Source organism: Rhinoraja longicauda, chromosome 3 (assembly GCF_053455715.1).
Source record: "Rhinoraja longicauda isolate Sanriku21f chromosome 3, sRhiLon1.1, whole genome shotgun sequence".
In the NCBI taxonomy this organism is placed as follows: Eukaryota; Metazoa; Chordata; class Chondrichthyes; order Rajiformes; family Arhynchobatidae; genus Rhinoraja; species Rhinoraja longicauda.
The window spans coordinates 73,311,440-73,328,800 of NC_135955.1; the positions used below are offsets into that span (position 1 = coordinate 73,311,440).

The 17,361-nt window shown below is 42.0% G+C and overlaps 1 protein-coding gene across 14 annotated transcripts in view; it reads right to left on the reverse strand.

The window, feature by feature from the left end:
* Positions 1 to 17,050, reverse strand: part of ppip5k2 (diphosphoinositol pentakisphosphate kinase 2) — a 113,708-nt gene extending 96,658 nt beyond the window's left edge. For 12 of the 14 annotated variants that reach the window (XM_078396421.1, XM_078396419.1, XM_078396417.1 and 9 more), the window contains exons 1-8: positions 16,952 to 17,050; positions 14,749 to 14,943; positions 14,452 to 14,471; positions 13,830 to 14,185; positions 9,702 to 9,897; positions 7,389 to 7,479; positions 4,553 to 4,638; positions 1,915 to 2,069 (exon numbers count right to left, since the gene is read on the reverse strand). In XM_078396421.1, coding sequence (XP_078252547.1) covers positions 1,915 to 2,069; positions 4,553 to 4,638; positions 7,389 to 7,479; positions 9,702 to 9,897; positions 13,830 to 13,973 — 672 coding nt within the window. In that variant the 5' untranslated portion in view covers positions 13,974 to 14,185; positions 14,452 to 14,471; positions 14,749 to 14,943; positions 16,952 to 17,050. The remainder of the gene's footprint in view (positions 1 to 1,914; positions 2,070 to 4,552; positions 4,639 to 7,388; positions 7,480 to 9,701; positions 9,898 to 13,829; positions 14,186 to 14,451; positions 14,472 to 14,748; positions 14,944 to 16,951) is intronic. The other 2 variants (XM_078396412.1, XM_078396407.1) reach the window with 2 other exon arrangements.
* Positions 17,051 to 17,361: the final 311 nt, after the last annotated feature.

Sequence of the window (17,361 nt, forward strand, 5' to 3'; positions counted from 1 at the left end):
AAGCTCCAAAGTCGCAGAAGGTTCGATTAGCCCCGACCCGGGCTCAGATCGCCTAGCACTGGGGAGCTGAGATTCCCCCCCCCCCGTGGGAGCTTGATCACCCCAATGCGGAGGGCCCGACCGCCTGCTATGGGAGCCAAGATCTACCATCAATAGAAGGCTCAAGGCCCCCAACCATGGGAGAACAAAGAAGGGAAGAAGATTCAACTTTTTTACGCCTTTCATCACAACAAGGAATGTGGAGTCACTGTGATGGATGCTTATGTTAAAATGTATTTTGTGTGTTCTGTTGCTTTTTATTGGTATGATTGTATGGCAAATGAAATTCCTATGTTGCAAAATGCAAAATATAAAGTATAATTATGTTTATGACGATTGTTAATAGATAATGTTCTCAGTATTTTACCAATTGATTCCAAAAGGCACACAAATTATTTGAAGGATAGCTTTCCACAATTCTTTGTTGAAAGACAATTCAATACCATTCCCAAATCCCTTGAAAAGGTTATTGCTGCCTTCCTGCTATATGGGTACTAAACACCAGGGAGATAACTGCAGATGCTGGTACAAATCGAAGGTATCACAAAATGCTGGAGTAACTCAGCAGGTCAGGCAGCATCTAGGAGAGAAGGAATGGGTGACGTTTCGGGTCGAGACCCTTCTTCAGACTGGTGTCAGGGGGGGGCGGGACAAAGAAATAATATAGGTGGAGACAGGAAGACAGTGGGAGAACTGGGAAGGGGAGGGGAAGAGAGGGACAGAGGAACTATCTAAAGTTAGAGAAATCAATGTTCATACCGCTGGGCTGTAAGCTGCCCAAGCGAAATATGAGGTGCTGTTCCTCCAATTTCCGGTAGGCCTCACTATGACACTGGAGGAAGCCCATGACAGAAAGGTCAGACTGGGAGTGGGAGGGGGAGTTGAAGTGCTCAGCCCCCAGGAGATCAGGTTGGTTAAGGCGGACTGAGCGAAGGTGTTGAGCGAAACGATCGCCGAGCCTGCGTTTGGTCTCGCCGATGTAGAGAAGTTGACATCTGGAACAGCGGATACAATAGATGAGGTTGGAGGAGGTGCAGGTGAACCTCTGTCTCACCTGGAAAGACTGTGTGGGTCTTTGGATGGAGTGGAGGGGTGAGGTAAAGGGACAGGAGTCGAGGGGGGAGGTAAAGAGACAGGAGTCGAGGGCATTTCCACTCACTTGTCACCCTTGCTCTTTTTACTTCATGCAGGATATGGGCTTTGGCAAGGCTAGTATTTACAGATAACCACTAATTGCAGTTATGGTGATGATAGTGATAGAGAAGGTGGTGCTCCAAATTGAAATGCAAAGGAAATTTCTGGGTTTTTATGCAGTGATGATAAAAAAATGTTAATATATTTGAGTTTTTCTAGTAAATTAGGGGCAGGAGAATTTATAATGTCTTATACCCGTGTAACTGATGCCCATTATCTTCAAGGAGTTATCTGTTGCATGTTTGGTCAGCAAAGTCAAAGTAATATTGTCAAGCTTTTGCAATGCACCTTATACCTGATTAAACTGTAGCTATTGTGCATGCAATGTTGAAGATAGTTAAACTTGAATGAGGTGAACAGGGTATTAATCAGGAACATTGCTTTGTACCAAATGCTGTCAAGCCCCTGGAGCAAAACTCATCCAAGCACGTGGACAAAATTCCATGTTTTTCCTTGTAATTCAGCTCTTCTGTTCATGTTTAAGCTACGAGAGTAATTAAGTCTGGAACCTTTCTAAAATCATCTCTTTTCTACTGAACCGTGAATAAAGCCGAGCTTTCATTTTTTTTCCTCCAATTTTATGAAGCAGCTGGCAATGTTTTTAATGTTTAACTCCAAGTTATTTGGAAAATTAACTCAGTTATCCAAGCCACAAATGTTATAAAAGCATACAAAACATACCTTTCGAAAGAGTCTTTGGCTTCCCCCTCCAGCACTTGTTGGATAATAAATGTAAACATTGTGGTCCTCTGCACTTACTGGCTTCTCGACAAATGGTTTTTGAAAGATATCTCCATTGACCTCTACATGATCTTCACCCTCAACTAAATTGCATTCTAGGATGAAATAAATTACGGGTTAGATGTCCGTTTGTATTATATTTAAGCTTATTCATTAAAAAAAGGATTTGATTTTGATCTCAGCAACAGTATGTCTTTCAAACAAGAGGGTAGGGGAATCAAGAACCAAAGGTTATAGGTTTAAATTGAGAGGGGAAATATTTAATAGGAATCCGAGAGGAAACGTTTTCACTCAGAGGATGGTGGGTATGTGGAACGAAGTCAGAAGTGGTTGTTGAGGCAATTAAAATAACAAAATTTAAAAGACACCTCGACAGTACATAAATAGGAAAGGTTGAGAGGGATATAAGCAAAATGCAGGCAATTGCCTAAGCTTAGATGGAGCATCTTGGATGGCATGGGCGAGATGAGCTGAAAGGCCTGTTTCCAACACTAAATACACAATTTACCTTCCATTTAACTGATAGATCAATATGAGGAGTTGCAAGCTCTATAAAGAGATAAATTATATAGGAGTTACTTTAAAAATACTTGAATTCAAGTTAATATAAATGAGGGTATCTTGGTGATTTGATGTTGATAAATGAAATGCTGAGAACTTTTTGAAATGGTGTCAAGAAAATTACAAGAGGGAAGTCTCACAGTGATCCAATATCCATCAAGGATCTAGAAAAGGAAGGATTATGAACCTAGGAAAAACAGTTCACGCTGGAAGATAGTCATAAAAAGTATAAAAATTGAGGGTTTAGTAAAAGTTAATCCAAAATATTACTTTCATTTATATTCGCAAAATTCTAACAATGAGGTCAGCTTCTCATTCTTCTAAAATCTAATGAATGCAGGGCTGGGATTCAATCACTCCTCAATTGACAGTCCTGCTGCCCAGTCTGGTAAACTCTGTGGCGGGCATATCCTTTCTTAGACAAGGAGCCCAAATCTATCAAGACCTTTCAAGATGTGATTTCTCTAAAGCCCTGCAAACTGAAGTAAAAGTCCTTGCTTTCAAAGCAAAAACTCTTGCAATTAAAGCAAACATACCACATGTTTCATCTGCATATTGCTTTCAACAGGTGAACAAGGACAGCTTTGTACATTAATATTTCCCATTTGTTCAGCAGTTAAATATCACTTTGCCTTTCTGTTTTATTTCTGCCAAATAGATAATCTCACATTTATCCACCTCATACTGCAAATGCCATAATTTGCCCATTCGTTCATCCAAATTGTCTAAAATGCCCTGAAATCTCCAAGCTCTCCTCACATCAACCCCAAAAGTCAAGTCAAGTCAAGTCAATTTTATTTGTATAGCACATTTAAAAACAACTCACGTTGACCAAAGCGCTGTACATCTGATTAGGTACTAAGGAAAAAAATGAAACATACAGTAGCACGCAAACAGTTCACAGCGCCTCCTCAATGAGCCTCAAACGCTAGGGAGTAGAAATAAGTTTTGAGCCTAGACTTAAAGGAGTCGATGGAGGGGGCAGTTCTGATGGGGAGAGGGATGCTGTTCCACAGTCTAGGAGCTGCAACCACAAAAGCGCGGTCACCCCTGAGCTTAAGCCTAGACCGCGGGATAGTGAGTAGCCCCAAGTCGGCCGACCTGAGGGACCTGGAGTTAGAGAGGTGGGTTAGAAGATTTTTGATGTAGGGGGGGAATGTCCATTTAGGGCTTTATACGTGAATAGGAGGAGCTTGAAGTTGATTCTGTACCGTACAGGGAGCCAGTGGAGAGAGGCCAGAATCGGGGTGATGTGGTCCCTTTTACGGGTACCCGTCAGGAGTCTCGCTGCGGCGTTTTGGACCAGTTGCAGGCGGGACAGGGAAGATTGGCTGATCCCAGTGTATAGGGAGTTGCAGTAGTCTACGCGGGAGGAAATGAAAGCGTGAATGATTTTTTCTGTGTCGTCGAATTGGAGGAAAGGTTTGATTTTAGCTATGGTACGAAGTTGGAAGAAGCTGGCTTTTACCACAGCGTTGACTTGCTTATCAAATTTTAATGCAGAGTCAAATATCATGCCGAGGTTTTTGACATGCGGTTTGACTAGGCAGGATAGGCTTCCAAGACTGCCTGTTATCGATTTGATGGAGTCGTGGGGGGGGGGCCGAATAGGATGACCTCAGACTTGCTCTCATTTAATTGGAGGAAATTCTGTGACATCCAACATTTTATGTCCTCAAGGCAGTGTAAGAGGCTGTTTAAATTTGACTGGTTGTTGGGTTTCAGGGGGAGGTAAAGCTGAGTAAAGCACAATTAACATCACATAATCTACAGCAGATCAACAAAGAGATTCATCCTGGGGGTGAATATGATTGTTCAAATACTGTCACTGATCTCCAGATGCTGTATTGAGAATTTAAGAAAAGGACACCCATTGATGAATGCACGAACTTAAACAAGAGATCCACATCTGCAAATATTTTGCTCTCATGGAGCAACGATTTACAATGTTAGATCTAAATTTAATGACAGTTGACTACAGAGGCAACAAAAATATTTGTATATATAACTAAATTACCATCAGGTTTATCTGGATCACGATTTAAAATTGCATAACGTGGCAGCTCAATCCCTTCCTCTTTCAAAATCCGATACACTTCCCTCCTGTAGAGAAATATTATGTTTATAGAACTTAAAATATTCAAAAATAATTAAAGAACATTTTAAAAACATGTTGGTATGTGCATTAATAATAATTAAGAGCAAGGGGTGAACACAACTCTTTCCTCATCAATGGAGATGCTGTTGAGATAGCCAACAGCTTCAAGTTACTAAACATCGAAAAGGATGCTTTTAGCCTTCCATATCACCAGTAACCAAACCTGGTTTCTTTAACCCGATGTGGTGATCTTGAAAGCACATTAGTGTTGTTCTTTATTAGCCGTCTGAGAAAATTCAGCTTGCCGCGAAGATTCTCTCCACATTCCACCAATGTGCTAGAGAAAATATTCTAATGGATGCATCTCAGCCTGCCATGACAGCTGCCCTGCTCTTGACTCTCTGAACGTGCAGAGAGTGGTGAACACATCCCAATCCATCACAGGTTCATAATTTCCTTCCATCCAGTCCCTCTTCATTTCTTCACACAGAGAGTGGTGAGTCTGTGGAATTCTATGCCACAGAAGGTAGTTGAGGCCAGTTAATTGGCTATATTTAAGAGGGAGTTAGATGTGGCCCTTTTTGCTAAAGGGATCAGGGGGTATGGAGAGAAGGCAGGTACAGGCTACTGAGCTGGATGATCAGCCATGATCAGATTGAATGGCGGTGCAGGCTCGAAGGGCCGAATGGCCTACTCCTGCACCTATTTTCTATGTTTCTATGTCTATGTGTTAGGAACACTGAAAATATTGTCAAGTATGTCAACCATTCCTGGAATATATATATTATTATGACCCATATTTTGAAAGGAGAAAAACAGAATCATTTTCTTCCATAAATATATACTCATGGAGCTAAAGTGTAACTAAGCAAGGTAAAAGCAGTAGTGAAGCACTGATGGGTCCTGAATCTGAAACATTAACTCTTTCTCTTGCTGTAGATGCTGCCCAATTTACTGCTTGGTGACCGCATTTTCTGATGTTATTTCAGATTTCCAGCATCTGCATTTTTTTTTAAACAAGTTGTGGAAGGTTTCTTAATTTCTTGTTCAAATTACCACACATCAGTTTAACTTTGATCTGGAAATTAATCAGTAAAATAATGTAAATAAAATGGTAGCCAGCATTGTAGGCTCTCCTGTTCAACAAATTGCAATTATTTAAACATTTGATTACTCAGCTGAGAAGGAAACAAATATTGATTTTATTTTCTGTGGCTTTTGAATGGTTTACTTGATCACAATGGTTTGAGTTTTACTTCTAATTATTATTCATTAGCAAACTAGACTTTGTAAGTGAAAATATATTGTCTGTAAAGCTAATGTATGTCAACAAGTAAGAGAGATTCAATTGCTGATTAGTGTACATACTGATGGTAAATAGTGAGTGCTCACCTGAGATGTGCTTTCTCCCACATTGTTTTGATTTTGCACTCAGCACAAATTAATGTATCTATGGTAATCCCAAAATGCAATTTTATCAAAATTATTTTGACTAACTCATGACCCACAACTTGACTCGAGTAAATATGTAACTATATCTTATTAACCATAATCTTGAATTATGCATGTTTCTGTTCTTATTATGAAACAGATGCTAGACTGATTGTGTATTTATTAGCTGATCTATATACAGTATGTTTCTTGCAGGCATTCTGACCGGCAAGATGTCAAACTTCTTTAATTCCTTTCATGTGGCTGCAGTTCCTCAGTGCTTTCTTAAATCTATGAAATTCAACCCTCATTGAGGCATCAGCAACATTTCTCAAGAATGGTATAAGTCCAGGCAGCGAGTGTCAAGGAGCTATTTGAAGGTTTTATGGCCACAACTATTCTTATTTATGTTAACAAAGCAAATGGAAATCACTAAATTCAGATTCTGAAAGTTCAAATACCTAATATAAGATGACATTTCAGTGGCAATGTTGTGACAAAAATGATGTCTTCCATACGAGATGAAAAACCAAGGCTTCATTTACCCAGTCAAATAGATAAAAACAAACCCACATCAATCACTATATCGAAGGAGAGCAGCAATTTTCTGGTCTTCTGTCCAACATTCATTCCTCAATTAATAATTTAAAAACAGATTTTGTTTTAATATATTGGATTTTTAAGGATTTGGCCATCACTGTCAAGGCAGTATTTATTGCCCACATCTAATTGCCCTTGAACTGAGTGGCTTGCCAGGCTCTGTGACTCCTGTTGCACCAAAATAAAAGCCAAACATTGCAATAAATGACAAATCCTCTCCTCTCAAAAGTTATGAAGAGTGAAGGACCAGATGGATTTTTTAAATGATAATCCAGCATCTTGTAATCATTAATAATATTATTTTTAATTTTAGATTATCAAAGCACTTTTAAATTGGATTTTTTGGGTCTCTGGATTGTTAACATGGATCTCTGGAATACTGGACCACTAAGTTAACCCTAGCCACCACCAAACTTCCTTATTTGAGATTTACTTACCTTATTTGATTCTTGTTAATTGTAAATTGTTGGCTGCCTTTGCCACAAGACCATGATCATGCTTCCAGTGTTACGCAAAGGCTACAAAATGTCCTGGTTTATCCAAGCTCACAAAGGTGGAATGAAAAAAACAATATTTTTTCTCTATCGTCATCTAGCTGCACAGACTTTTCTGCAAGCCTCATTTCATGACTTTTAGGCTTAGCACTCAATATGTTTTACCTCTTAAACTTAAGGCACAAGTGTTTTAATCCTTGGCAAGAATATTTATTTTCAAGAGCCCTTACCTGTCTTGAATATCATATTGCATGTTCAAATCATTAATAACAAATGGATTTCTGAGCTTTTCATAGGCCACTGCTTTGTCCAAAAGAAACCCTGAAGAATAAATTAAAAAATAACTTAAGGTTTCCAATTCACTTGGAAAGTGAGAATTCAGAAGCACCCATTACTACATGACAATTTTACATCCATTAATTTTAACCCATAAAATGTTCAAATGCAAAGGACTCCCCATATTCCACTAATATTAATTTCTTATCATTTCTCTTGCTTCATCTGAACAATAAAAGGTGTAAGAAATGTATAGGAAAGAAAACTGCAGATGCTGGTTTAAATCGAAGGTAGACACAAAATGCAGGAGTAACTCAGCGGGTCAGGCAGCATCTCTGGAGAGAGGGAATGGGTGACGTTTCGGGCCGGGACCCTTCTTCAGACTGATGTTTTTGTTTTAAATCAGTGATCAGAGAGTGGATCATTACATTGAAGCCATCTTATTTATACCTTACATTCTATTCATTACATTTACATTCATAAAGTAAAACAAAAACAGACCCAAATTGCTGCCCAAGTGGATACTGATTGGTATTCTATATTTAGCCTCAGCACCCCAAGGAAGATGTCTGCTATAAATCTCAAAATGAAGGCTGTTAACTACTTTCAACTGGTCGGCATGATGGTGCAGCAGTAGTGTTGCTGCCTTACAGCGCCAGAGACCCCGGTTCAATCCTGACTAGGAGTGCTTGTCTGTACGGAGTTTGCACATTCTCTCGGTGGCCTGCGTGGGTTTTCTCCGGGATCTCCAGTTTTCCCCCACACTCTAAAGATATACTGGTTTGTAGGTTAATTGGCTTAGTATAATTGTAAATTGTCCTCAGCATGTGTACGAGAGCATTAGTGTGCGGGGATCACTGGTTGGCGCGGACTCAGTGGGCCTGTTTCCGCGCTGTGTCTCTAAACGAAACTAAACTAAATAAGGAAGGAAGAAAATCGTACGTGACATCAATATACATGGGTTGAAAAGGAAAAGACTGACTAACATTGTTGACCATTATTCCTTGACAGTACTTATGGGGGACATTGGGCATGGACAGGTTCAGTCATCTGCAATTCCTTTCTTGATTGAATAGGTTACACCACTCATTGCATTGATCAATTTGAAAAGAACAGGCAAGGCATGAGCATGAATAAATACTTGTATTGAGCAAGAAATCGATTTGCAAGAAGAACAGGTAATCAAGTTTTTAAATGTTCTAATCTTTAAATTCTATTTTTCAGCCCCAATGTTCATTGATGATTGGAAACTGAGGACACCATATTTCTAAAAAAGTTAATTTTGAGTGCTTGAAATGCCTTTTAAAGTAAGATATACCACACTACTAAAAGTACACCAAAATTGATAAATACTAACATTTTGGCCAGTTTCCAGAATTTAATCAGTCATACCTTGCACTAATTTCCTTTATCCAGTATCTGTACAGGATGTGGACTGCTTGATCGAAATCATGTGTAATCTTTTTAATGATTAATCATAGACTCTCATACTAATCAAGAATCTGTCAATCTCCACCTTAAAAATATCCACTAACTTGTCCTCCACAGCTTCCTGTGGCAATGAATTCCACAGATTCACCACCCTCTGACTAAAGAAATTCCTCCTCATCTCTTTTCTAAAGGTACTTCCATTTATTCTGAGGCTGTGGCCTCTGGTGGTAGACTAGGGAAAACATTATCTCCACATTCACTCTATCCAGGCCTTTCACTATTCAGTAAATTTCAATCAATGAGCCCCCCCCCACATCCTTCAAAACTGCAGCGAGTACAGGCCCAGTGCCGTCAAACGCTCATCATATGTTAACCCAATCATTCCTGGGATCATTCTCGTAAACCTCCTCTGGAACCACCAATCCTTGCTCATCCTTCCTCAGATATGGAGCCCAAAACTGTTCACATCATTCCAAATGCAGTCTGACCAATGTCTTATAAAGCCTCTGCATTACATTTTTGTTTTTATATTTAACAAACTCTATTACCAGATTTCCTACAGGAGTGCTGGTATGGTGCAGCTTCAGGGCAACTCCATCAGCAATTTATTCTGATGAAAGGGCATTGGCCCAAATTGTTAATTCTATTTCCCTTTCTACAATTACTTTCTTTTGCTATTACCTCAGAAAGTAATCAACTGATTTATCTATATTTTATTACAAATTGAGAGCTAGAAATTAAGTCTAACAATTCTAAACTGTCTGAAGAGAAGGCAATGTAAAAAATGAATCTCAGCAAAGTAAGTTCAGACATTATATATGTCTCAAAACTGCTACCTTTTGAATGGAAAGAGATGAGGCAATCACAAAGTGGCCATCTTTCCACTGGCTCATTTTGAATAGTGTTTTCTTCAAATATCACAGTAGTTATGTATTTAAATTTGCAAAGTCGTTTCAGAATCTCACTCATTGGCTTGGACTTGGATTTCTTGGACATGGCACAGATTCCGACAACAATCTGTCTTTCTGGTGGCTACAGGTTAGAGCAAAGTCATATTGCATAATATTAACCAAATAAACACCCATTTAAATCTATTGCAATAACTTAACCGAAATTACAGAAATATAACTAGAAATGCAAATATAAAATGTTACTGAGTCCAAAATGATTTAACAATTTGTAGCTTCATTTAAATTTAAACCTAAGCATCCACTGTCATAAAAATGTTTATATACATCCTGACACACATTAGAGTTGGAGTTATATGGCATGGAAACAGGCACATTGGCCCAACACAGCCATAGCCACCAAGTTGTCTACCTGAGATAGTCCCATTTGCATTTATTTGGAACTATATCCCTCCATACCTTTTCAAAATATGTGTCTGTTCAAATACCTTTTAAACATTGTAATTGTACCAGTGCCCCTCAAATCCCTTTAAACTCTTTCCCCCATCACCATCAATCCATGCCCACCAGTTTGAGACTCCCTTACCCTGGGAAAAAGATTATGACCATCTGTCAAATGCCTTATGTTCCAGAGAAAAAGTCCCAGCCAATCCAGCCTCACCTAAAAGCTCAAGCCCTCCCATCCTGTTAACATTCTCATTGAATCTTTTCTGCACTCTGTCCAGCTTAATGGCATCCTTCCAAAGGCTGGGCAACCAGAACTGTGCAAAACTCCAAATGTTGTCTTGCCAATGTTATGTTGCAATACTCCTGTAGTCAATGCTTTAACTGATGAAGGCATGAATGCCAAATGCCTTCTTCACCTCCATGATTATTTGTGTCACCATTTTCTGGGAACTATGCACTTGTAGTATTGGTCTCCCTGCTCTGCACGCACTCCAGGGTCCTACCATTTACTGTGCGAATCTTGCTTTGGTTTAACTTCCAAAATACAACATTTTGCACTTGTCAGTTAAATTCTGTACCTTGGCTCATTTATCTACCACAGTTGGTTGTTAAGGGATATGATATAATTGGAACTACGGAGACATGGCTCAAGGCTGGGAGCTAAACATGCAAGGGTATTCAATATTCAGGAAGGATAGACAGAAAGGAAGAGGAGGTGGGGTGGCATTGCTGGTTAAAGAGGAGATTAATACAATAGCAAAGAGAGACATTGGCTTGGATGCTGTAGAATCGGTATGGGTAGAACTGCAAAATAGCCAAGGGCAGAAAACGCTTGTTAGAGTTGTATACAGACCACCAAACAGCAGGTTGGGGATAGCATCAAGCAGGAAATTAGGGATGCATGTAGCAAAGGTGCAGCAGTTATCATGTGTGTCTTTAATTTACATATAGATTGGGCCAACCAAATTGGTAACAGCGCTGAGGAGGAGGATTACCAGGAATGTATATGGGATGTTTTTTTAACCTAATATGTAGAGGAACCGACTAGAGGGCAGGCCATCCTAGAATGGATATTGTGTAATGAGGAAGGATTAGTTATCTTGTTGTGATCTTGTTGTGCAAAGCCCCTTGGGCAACAGTGACCATAATACGGTGGAATTCTGCATGAGGATGGAGAGTGACATGGTTAATTCAGACTAGGGTCCTGAACTTAAAGAAAAAAGACTTAAGATATGAGATGGGAATTGACTAGGATAGACTGGCAAATTATACTTAAAGGGTTGACGGTGGAGATGCAATGGCAAAGATTTAAAGACCGCATGGATGAACTCCCAAATTTGTGCATCCCCGTCTAGCGAAAAAATAAAACGAGGAAGTGGGCTCAACCATGGCTAACGAGGGAAATCAAGGATAATGTTAAATTCAAGGAAGAGGCATATAAATTAGCCAGAGGAAGCAGCAAACCGGAGGACTGGGAGACATTTAGAACTCAACAGAGGAGAACAAAAGGGTTAATTAAGAGCGGGGAAAAAAGAGCATGAAAGAAAGCTTGCGGGGAATATAACAACTGACTCTAAAAGCTCCTTTAGATATGTAAAAAGGAAAAGTTTAGTGAAGACAAATGTAGGTCCCTTACAATCAGAGACAGGTGAATTTATAGTGGGAAACATGGAAATGGCAAAACAGTTAAATGAGTACTTTGGTTCGTCTTCACTAAGGAAGACACAAACAATCTCCCAGAAATACTAGGTGACTGAGGATCTAGTGGGAGGGAGGAACTGAAGAGGATTCACATTAATCAGGTAATGGTGTTAGGTAAATTGTTGGATCCCCAGGGCCCGATGATCTGCATCCCAGAGTACTCAAGGAGGTGGCCCTAGAAATCGTGGATGGTGATTGGTGATCATCTTTCAATGTTCTCTCGACTCTGGATCAGTTCCTGTGGACTGGAGGGTAGCCAATGTAACTCAGCTTTTAAAGAAAGGAAGAAGAGAGAAAACGGGGAACTATAGACCAGTTCGCCTTACATCGGTATTGGGGAAGATGCTCAAGACGATTATTAAAGATGTTATAGTAGTGCATTTGGAAAGCAGTGACAGGTTTGGTCAAAGTCATCATGGGTTTATTAAGGGGAAATCATGATTGACTAATCTTCTGGAATTTTTTGAGGACATAACAAGTAGAATGGTTAAGGGAGAGCCAGTGGATATGGTGTATCTGGACTTTCAAAAAGCCTTAGACAAGGTCCCACACAAGAGATTAGTGTGCAAAATTAGAGCACATGGTATTGGGGGTAGGGTATTGACATCGATAGAGAACAGGTTGGCAGACAGGGAAGCAAAGAGTAGGAATTAACAGGTCCTTTTGAGAATGGCAGGCTGTGACTAGTCGGGTGTCGCAAGGCTCGGTGCTGGGACCCCAGTTATTTACAATATATATTAACAATTTAGACAAGGGTTGCAGACGACATAAAGCTGGGTGGCAGTGTGAGCTGCGAGGACGATGCTATGAGGCTGCAGAGTGACTTGGATAGGTTGGGTGAATGGGCAGATACATTTTAATGTGGATAAATGTGAGGTTATCCACTTGGTGGCAAGAACTGGGAGGCAGATTATCTGAATGGTGACAGGTTAGGAAAAGGGGAGGTGCAACAAGACCTGGGTGTGCTTGTACGTCAGTCACTGAAAATAAGCATGCAGGTACAGCAGGCAGTATAGAAAGCTAATAGCATGTTGGCTTTCATTTCGAGAGGATTTGAGTTTAGGAACAAGGAGGTTTTATTGCAGTTGTACAGGGTCCTGATGAGACCACAATTTTGGTCTCCTAATTTGAGGAAGGACATTATTGCTATTGAGGGAGTGCAGCATAGGCTCACCGAGTTAATTCCTGTGATGGCGGGACTGACATATGTGAAAGAATGGGTCGACTGGGCTTGTATTCACTGGAATTTAGAAAGGATGAGAGGGGATCTTATAGAAACATATAAAACTCTTAAAGGATTGGACAGGCTAAATGCAGGAAAAATGTTCCCGATGTTGGGGGAGTCTGGAACTAGGGGTCACAGTTTAAGAATAAGGGGTAGGGCATTTCAGATTGAGATGAGAAAAAACTTTTTCACCCAGAGTTGTGAATCTGTGGAATTCTCTGCCACAGAAGGCAATGGAGGCCAATTCACTGGATGATTTCAAGGGATATGGGGAAAAAGCTGGAATGGGGTACTGATTTTAGATGATCAGCCATGATCATATTGAATGGCTCGAAGGGCCGAATGGCCTACAACCGGCACCTATTTTTCTATGTTTCTAGATTCTGTTGTAATATTAGATAAGCACTTGCACTGTCCTCAATACTACCAATTTTAGTGTCATTTACAAACTTACTGACCATGTTAATACTAACAGCCAGGCCGTTAACATTGATGAGAAACAACGGTGGATCCTGCACAGCAGTGGTCCCAGGCCTCCAATCTAAAAAACAGCCCTCCACTACCACACTCCGACTCCTTCCATCAAGCTAATTTTACATCCAATTGGCTGGTTCACCCTAGATGCCACACGATTATATACCATTTGTTTTCACATTAAGAATTAATCAATATTGAGCACTCACAGAATCATATTCGTCATCCTGATCAAAGTCGTCAAATACTTCATGTTTCATTTGCTGCAATAACTCTCCATCTTCAGGTCCGAGAAAGAAGGTAGGATGGTGGGTTTCCAGACCATGAACAGACATGTTTGTTTTTCCCTGCATTAACTAGCTACAGAAAAGCTATTCCTTTGTGTACCAATACAACCAAGCAAAGTCACTTAAGCCCGACTGTTTGATTTGTAGTTTGCTGCCAAATACACTTATACATTACTGGAGAGTCCACATACTTAATCTGGGTACATTCTTAATATTTGCAGAACCTCCTAGATCATGGACTATTCTCAGAACTGCTAAGCATGATTACATTCTTCCTTCTGAAAAAGAGTGAAATTTTGTGTTAATACGAGTGTAAATTTGCTTTCTCGAGTCAGTTAAGAACATAAACCTCCCATTGGTCTTCAAGTCATTTGAAGAGCATGCCTTCAATCCAAAGAATTAAATACAAAAAGTTTGAAATTTAAGTAACATATGCTTAAAAATAATCCACAAAAAAACACAAAAGGTCATGCCAATTCAACTAATTACAAGAGACACACACATATGATGAAACAATGACTTTGATAAAACAATGTTTTTTTACCATTAGAAAATAGCTGAAACCTACAAATAAATAGAAACAATGTGTTTATTTACAATCGTTATAGAACATCCTGAGGTACATATCAAGTACTTTTGAAAAACAGTGATACTTTGGTCCAGTAAATTATACACTAACCTATACATTCTTTAACACAACAATGATAATAACCAGAAAAGCTACTTCAGTAATGTTGACTGAGAGATAAATATCGATTAGGACACCAGGGATAGCTTTCCAGCTACTTTATAAAATAATGTCAAGGAATCTTGTACAATCACTTGAGAACACTAACATTACCTTGGTTTAACATTTCATCTCATACTTCAGCATAACCTCAGTACAACACTGGATGCCAAACTAGATTGTTGACCTAGATGGAGTGGGATTTAAATCCACAATCTTCTGGATCAGAGGACAGTGGTGCCAAGTAACCCACAGACAGCAGTACAGAGTCGTAATCATAAATATCATCTGTTCGATGTTGAGTTCAACCTGTGATATAAATATTTAATGGAAGTTCACATATTTGATCTGCATCATATGATAGCTAAGGAAGGTAAGTAAAACGGTAATTTCGTGAATTTATAATCCACATTGCTTTTTTAAGAGCCATGCAGTATGGAAACAAGTCCTCTGTGTGAAAAGATGGCCCTTGGGTACCTATTAAATCTTTCCCCTCTCACTTTAAACCTATGCCCTCCAGTTCCAAATTCCTCTACACTGGGAAAAAGATTGCATTACTCTATCTATATCAAAAATTACAGCAGGATCTTGATCAGTTGGGCAAGTGGGTTGAAGAATGGTTAATGTAATTTAATGTAAATAAGTGTGAGATGTTAAATTTTGGGAAGTCAAACCAGGATAGGACCTTCATGGTGAATGGTGGGGCACTGAGGAGTGTTGTAGAGCAGATGGATTTAGGAGTGCAGATCCATAGTAGTTCCCTAAAAGTGGCATCACATGTTGATCGGGTGGTCAAGAAGGTTTTTGAAACATTGGCCTTCATCACTCAAGGTATTGAGTGTAGAGGTTAGGATATTATGTTACAGTTATACCAAAGGACCCGTTTCCTTGCTGTATGACTCTCCTACCTAAAAACATAATGCAGTGAATAAGTGTTTATCAGAAAAAAAGAGAACATATACAGCAGGGTAATAAAATTGGTGAGTTAAACAACAGATGCACAAAGGTAGACACAAAATGCAGGAGTAATTCAGCAGCATCTCAGGAGAGATGGAATGGGTGCCGTTTCGGATCAAGACCCTTCTTCAGACTGACACGGTGGGGGGGAGGTGGTGACACGGGGGGGGGGGGGGGGGGAAGAGGTGGTGACAGGGGGGGGGAGAGGTGGCGACACGGGGGGTGGGAGAGTGGTGGCCACGGGGGGGTGGGAGAAGAGGTGGTGACATGGGGGGGGGGAGAAAGGTGGCGATGGGGGAGAGGTGGCGACGGGGTGGGAGAGGTGGCGACATGGAGGGGGAGAGGTGGCGACACGGGGGGGTGAGAGGTGGTGACATGTGGGGGGCAGAGAGGTGGTGACACATGGGGGAGGGAGGTGGTGACTCATGGGGGGTGAGAGATGGTGACACGGGGAGAGATGGTGACACGGGGGGAGGGGGGTGACACGGGGGGAGGGGGTGACACGGGGGGAGGGGTGACACGGGGGAGGGGTGACATGGGGGGTTGACATGGGGGGCGGGGGTGACATGGGGGGAGGGGGTGACAGCGGGGAGTGGATGACAGGGGGGAAGAGGGTGACAGCGGGGAGGGGGTGACAGCGGGGAGGGGGTGACAGCGGGGAGGGGGTGACAGGGGGGAGGGGGTGACAGGGGGGAGGGGGTGACAGGGGGAGGGGATGACGGGGCGGGGGGGTGACACAGGGGGAGGGAAGAGGGTGACACGGGGGGAAGGAGTGGGTGACACGGAGGGGAGCGTTGACACGGGGGAGAGGGTGACGGTGGGGCGTGACACGGGGGGGGGGGGGTGACGGAGTAGGAGGTGACACGGTGGGACGGAAGGCGGTGACACGGGGAGGAGGAAGGGGGTGATACGGGGGGAGGTAGGGGGAGTGGGTGACATGGGGGAGGTAGGGGGGTGAGGGGTTGACACGGGGAGGGAGGGAAGGGGACGGGTTGGCACGGGGGAGGGGGCAGGGGCCTTGGCTGCGCCGACCTCGATGCCAAAGGAAGGGTCGCCAGTGATGATGATGGGGATGAAGACCCGGGCACGTGACACCCCCCCCCCCCCCCCCGCCGCCGCCGCCGCCGCCGCCGCATCACAGCCGTTGGCGGCGCGCGCAAGGCCACCGACCGGTACCGGCCGCCGCCGCCGCCCGCGCAGGAGGAGGTGAAGAAGGTGAAAAGGGTGAAAAAGGAGAAAAAGGGTAAGCGCCTCGAGGTGGCGAGTGGCTGCTCGTCCCAGCCAGCCCGGCCTCCATCTCAAGACAAGACACAAGATACCTCCGCTCGGCGAGGCGGTTGGGTGACGGTGCGTCCGTTACCTGCTCCCTGCTGCCCGCTCTCTCTCTGTTGTCTCTCATGGGCGCCACTCACTCACACACACACGCCAAACGCTCGCTGCTTCCACCGTCCCGCCGCGACAAGCGTCCGCAAGGATCTGCTTCCACACTCTTGTTCCGCTTGTCGCGTTCACCAACAAGGTTCCGGGGCAGTGAAAGTGCGGGAAGGAACTGCAGTTTAAGCCGAAGATAGACACTGAAAGCTGGGTGTAAGTCAGCGGGACAGACAGCATCTCTGCACAGAAGGAATGGGCGGCGATTTAGATCGGAACCCGTATTTAGACTGGATTGTATATGTCTTTCTAATTGTTTGATCCCAGTGTGAAATGTGTATGAAATCCCAGCATTTTATTAACATGCACATCATTTATTAACATGCATTAATGTGCATT